Source organism: Arachis duranensis, chromosome 8 (assembly GCF_000817695.3).
Source record: "Arachis duranensis cultivar V14167 chromosome 8, aradu.V14167.gnm2.J7QH, whole genome shotgun sequence".
NCBI classification, from domain to species: Eukaryota; Viridiplantae; Streptophyta; class Magnoliopsida; order Fabales; family Fabaceae; genus Arachis; species Arachis duranensis.
The window spans coordinates 15,403,318-15,408,478 of record NC_029779.3 but is presented as its reverse complement, the minus strand read 5'-3'; the positions used below and the strand labels follow the sequence as shown (position 1 = coordinate 15,408,478).

The 5,161-nt window shown below is 30.1% G+C and overlaps 1 protein-coding gene across 4 annotated transcripts; it reads right to left on the bottom strand.

Moving 5' to 3' along the window:
* Positions 1-491: 491 nt before the first annotated feature.
* LOC107461105 (uncharacterized) lies at positions 492-3,396 on the bottom strand. 4 transcript variants are annotated; one of them, XM_016079571.3, is made up of 3 exons: positions 3,205-3,396; positions 2,837-3,048; positions 492-973 (listed from the first exon to the last, which is right to left on the bottom strand). In XM_016079571.3, the coding sequence occupies exons 1-3, from the start codon at positions 3,222-3,224 to the stop codon at positions 744-746; spliced, it is 462 nt and encodes a 153-aa protein (XP_015935057.1). In that variant the 5' UTR covers positions 3,225-3,396; the 3' UTR covers positions 492-743. The 4 variants fall into 4 exon arrangements, with proteins under 4 accessions (XP_015935057.1, XP_052109141.1, XP_015935054.1 ...); XM_052253181.1 differs by having other exon boundaries at positions 494-973; positions 2,837-3,098; XM_016079568.3 differs by having other exon boundaries at positions 494-973; positions 2,837-3,098; positions 3,274-3,396.
* Positions 3,397-5,161: the final 1,765 nt, after the last annotated feature.

Here is a 5,161-nt window from a genome sequence, read left to right as displayed (position 1 = left end):
GACCAAAATAAATGCTCGTAAGTTTTTCCATTAAAGTCAATAGAGCCATCGACAATTTGGTCAAAACTATTGGGGCTCGAAGATGGATAATTGGAAGAGGTGGTGCAGTTTTCTAAGAAGATATCATGCATGGAAAAACAAGTGATACTTATTTAGATTACTTAAATATCATTTTGTGTTTTATTTTTAAAAGACAATATGTATGTAGAATTAGTGGTTGACTTTCAACTATCGAATATATGTGAATTTACACCAATGAACTCAAAAAAAAGAGAGTCAAGCTAAATGTACAACAATACAAGTGAAAAGTTGCCAAAATCTCAAACTATAACGAATTTTTATTCAAATAACACATATCTTTAGTTGAATATTACAGAAATTTGTCTAGTTTTTCTAGTTTTGTAGTAATCATGATATGATTCTGGTTTGTTGATAATCAAAAGAAAAAAATAAGAGGAGATAATTAAACCTTAAGATCCAATCTCTCTCTGCTTGTAGAAAGAAGGTTGCTGGTCCTCATAATACATAAAAATCATTTCCCTCTTACTTTGGAATACAAAAGTAGGCACAAATGCTTGTCTATGAAATATGAATGTATGTTACCCCAAAAAGAATAAAGTAAATTAGAATTGCTTGTCTATCATAACCTTCAAGCCTGTATATATAATCAACAATGTTACAGAATTGATCTTTGTTTCACATTAAGGCAAAACAAACACAAGATCCTTTTATCAATTTCCACTTCAATTTGAATCAAGTTCCAAGTACATTACATATGCATGTCTTTCCAAGGAGTAGTAACCTTCAATCAAGCGATCAACTTGAAAACCATGTTTCTTGTAAAGGCTCACTGCTGGTGTCCTCGAGGGATCCACATGAAGCATTATGCGCGAAACCTTCCTGGTCTTGCATTTCTGAATCGCTGCTTTCAGCAGTGCCTCGCCATGGCCTTGCTTCCTCCATTGCTCCTTCACTAACAAAACCAAACCATACCCTCCACATGGTGAATAAACCCAAAAGTAATTATGTTTTTACTGATAAAAAGAATCATTTATATCTTCACCTATCAATTCAAAATGTTGATTAAAAAACTTATCAAAACTCTATTATAAAACCATTTAAAAACAATCCTTTTCACTTCCATTCTTCTAACAGAAATACAAAGGAAGAAAGCATGAAGGATATACCATATTCATGCTTCAATATTCAAAACAACGTTATATTTAGTTCATGAAATATTCAGTACATATACACCCTAAAATTATATATATAGTCTCCGAAGTTGCCAACATAAGTTACATTAGTTCCGTTTTCTTCATTGTGTTGTCTATTTCATTCATATGTCTAACTCATGTGTTAACATTACATGCGACATTTAAGTTGACATAAATGAAGCAGGAGTTTGAATTAGTTCTTGAAATTTTTGAATATATACTAAAAAGGCCAGCTATGCGAATCAAGTGGAGTAATAACAAAACCCATTTCAGTCAATAATTTGAACATACTCATTATCTATACGATTTCAAACATCATATGAAATACCGACGTGTTACTTAATACAACAAATAACAGAAAAGAACGACAACACAGTAATAAATATGAAGATAACAACTAACATGAGACATTTTGCAATTTCAGGGATTAAAGTGTTAATTTTCAAATTTCAAAGATTAAATTAAACAGACCTTGATATCCAATTTTAGGGATTGAAATGCACATTTACTCAATATTTAACTAGTTTAATTTTAATACTCTGGAGAACTTTATCATTTCAACAAATTGATAATAAGGCTCTGTTTGGTTATTATAACAGGACATTAATGCTGTATTTAGAAAGGAAACTGAAAATGAGAGAGAGAAACTAAATTAAGTCTCTAGATTGTGTTTGGCGTAAAATATATTGGACTGAGTTATGTCTCATTATTATGTTTGGTTTAAGATAAATATGGAGATTGGGGAGTAGATTTGAAATGTAAAAATTTAAGTGAAAATATTTTTTGAAAGAAATATTATTAAAGTATTAGTTTCTGTCATAGGTAGCGTTTGGAAGAGAGATAGGGACTGAGACTAAGAGACAGAAGCTGAGAAATAGAGATTGAAATAAGTATCAGTATTGTATTTGATGTAAAGTGAGAGACAAAGACTACAATAAGAATGAAACTCTAATTTAATTTGCATAAAGAGTAAAGTTGGAATTAATTAATTAAAATGAGAGTCTTTTAAGTATAAAAAGTCATTAAAGATTCCGTATTCGTTCCGAAAAATTTCAGTCTCCTGTGTCCCCACTTTTTGGAGGTACTGAAATACTAAAAATTTAGGAAGAGAGACTGAAATTTTAATACCAGTTTTTGGGCCAACAAATATGATACTGAGTAGTCTTTGTCCCAGTACCTCAAAACAAACGCTACTTAGAAGTTTTAGTCCCATGTGTCTAGAAAGATTGAAGGGACTAAAATTTTATATTCCAAAACTGAAAATTTAGTTTGAGTTTCTGATCACCAAACACAATATTGAGTCCCATAAAACAAGTGGACCATTGACATAGAGGGATTGAGATGATAAAAGAAATTGTAGTTCCAATTTACTCTCACTCTTTTTCTTAACATTCCAAATTTATCCCCCGTTAAATATTCTCGTTCTATATAACCAAACTAACATGAATACATGTTACATTCTCATTGCCCTAAGCGTAAAATAAGAGCTTCCACATTTTTCATTGGAGAATTTCATCAAGCACCTTATAGGACACAACATAATCAATTTCAGAACAACGCAAATTGATTTCACCTACTTGGATTTCAACCAAAGAAACAAAGAGAAGTGGAGGTATTGGAACCTGCAAGCTTGGTGATGGAGGCGTAGAGGGAAGAAGGCCAAGAATACATGACATAGCCAACAAGTTCGACATCAGCGTGGAGGTAGAGAAGTCCAGCGTTCTTCCGTTTGAGTTCGTTGTCGAAGAATGCGGCGTATGATTCGTGTTTGGGAAAGATCTTTCTCTCCAACTTCACAATTTCTTCAATTAACTTAGCACGGTTTTCAGTGTTCCTGTTAAGTTCGGCGATAATCGCCATGATTCACGAGGAAGCCAACCAAAACTGTGTTTATTAAATAACAACAGAAAAAGAATAGAGATTGGAGAGGCATTTTGAATCTGAGGAACAGAGAGGTGTATGATTAAAATTACAAAAAAGACCTCCCCACCCGCATAGAATTATCGCCATGGTTTTCTCCTAAACCGAATTAATGAGCAGCGGGGCTGTTCCGCCATACCTTGAGAAAGGGACACTGTCTGGGACGATCCTCCGCGGCTTCTGTCGTCCAAATTACTGGCTTACTGCGTGACTCTGACAGCTGGGTTGGTTTTCTTTGGGCTTTAAGCCTCCTACTTGTTTCCCTTTTAGAATAATGGAAAAAACTGCATATGAATTTTTACACCCATAGATATACACTTTAATTTTTTAATGACTTATCTGTGTATATTAATATTAAGTTTTATTATCATTTTTACTTTTTAATTGTCTGAATAATTTTTTTGACAATAATAATTATTAGATGATTTTGTGTATTATGTGATGTGGCTCTCTTTTTATGACATAGTAAAAATTAAATAATAAATTATTAAATTTGTTAAATTTAAATTAAAAAAATTTTACAAAATGACTTAGAATCTTTATTCTCTTTCTTTGTAAATATTTTTTTATTCAAATTTAATAAATTTAACAATTTATTATTTAGTTTTTAGATACTGTGCTATCAAAAGAGTCATATTATACAATGTATAAAGTTATTTGGCAGCCATTATTCAAGACAACAGAAGGCCGTAAAATTGACAACGAAATTTAATATTAATGTGTACCATGACTCATTAAAAAATTAGAGTATATATCTGTTTACTGTATAAAAATTTATATGTACTTTTATCCATTTTTTTTTCTTTAAATATGTGTTAGATGCGATTAATTTTTTTTAGAAAAGGAAGAAGATTGCGTGTAATTCACTGTAATGATTAGTTAGTATTTTTTTTTAGTATAGATTTTAATTTTTTTAAAAAATTTAATTAATAAATTGGATTTTCATATTTAAAAGATAATAAAATTAGTTGAGAAATTTGGCGGTTAAATTTTATAATAAACAAATTAGATGGTCCGATTTGTATTGAATTTTTTATAAACAAAACAAAAATAACATAATTATCATAGAGAAGTGTTAACTCTTAAAAGTGTTCGTATTAGTTTTAGAAAAAATTGAAAAATTAATGCACTCGTATTAGTTTTTAAAAAAAATTACAAATAAAAGTGCTCCTATAATTTTAAAATTTTTAAATTTAAATATGACCTATCTCAACAAAAGATAGAGATGTATATAATACTTTAAATTACATCTCTTTTAAATTTCTCTCAAACTTAATAAATTTTACGTTTGAACGTTTATACCATCCTCGTATATTTATAGACTCATATTCTTCGAAAATCATTTTGAGTTTTAAACTTTATTAAATTGAGGGTAAATTGTGGTTGAGTATGGAGAGTGTGCCAAATTGAGTATAAATCGTGGCACCTGCTTAGGATTAGGAGATGCAATCAAATCGTGCCAGACTGTTGTAGTTTAATCTTGAAATATGCAAAACAAACTATCTTGGGATGATTTACTAACAAACTGATAAAGTTGGTCATCTTGAGACGATTTATGTATTACTCTTCACAAGCTATTTATGTATAAATCGTCTTAGGGTGCAGTAGTTAACGTATTATATAAACCACAAGACCCTAGGATAATTTATGGAAAAGTATAGGTAAACAATGAAAATATTAAATAATGTGAACAATGGATATATTGGATGTTCAATTTACTAGGTGTGCAGATGATTATCCTAATTTTAAGATTTAGGTGTATATTTAGAGGTGTAGTGTGTTTTTACTTTATTGGGTCAATTTTAGAACCTATTGTTTATATTGTTCACAAAAACTATTGTCTACCTAGCAAAATCCATAATTTATATATTATTAGAAAAAAGGTATTCACGTTTCAAATATGACTTTAGGAGAATCAGATAAATTTAGAATAAGATTATTTTATATAAATGAAAAACCCATCATCTTATGCAGCTAAGACGTAGAAGATTTCATTCTAATACAGTAGGCTGACCTATTTATGGAGT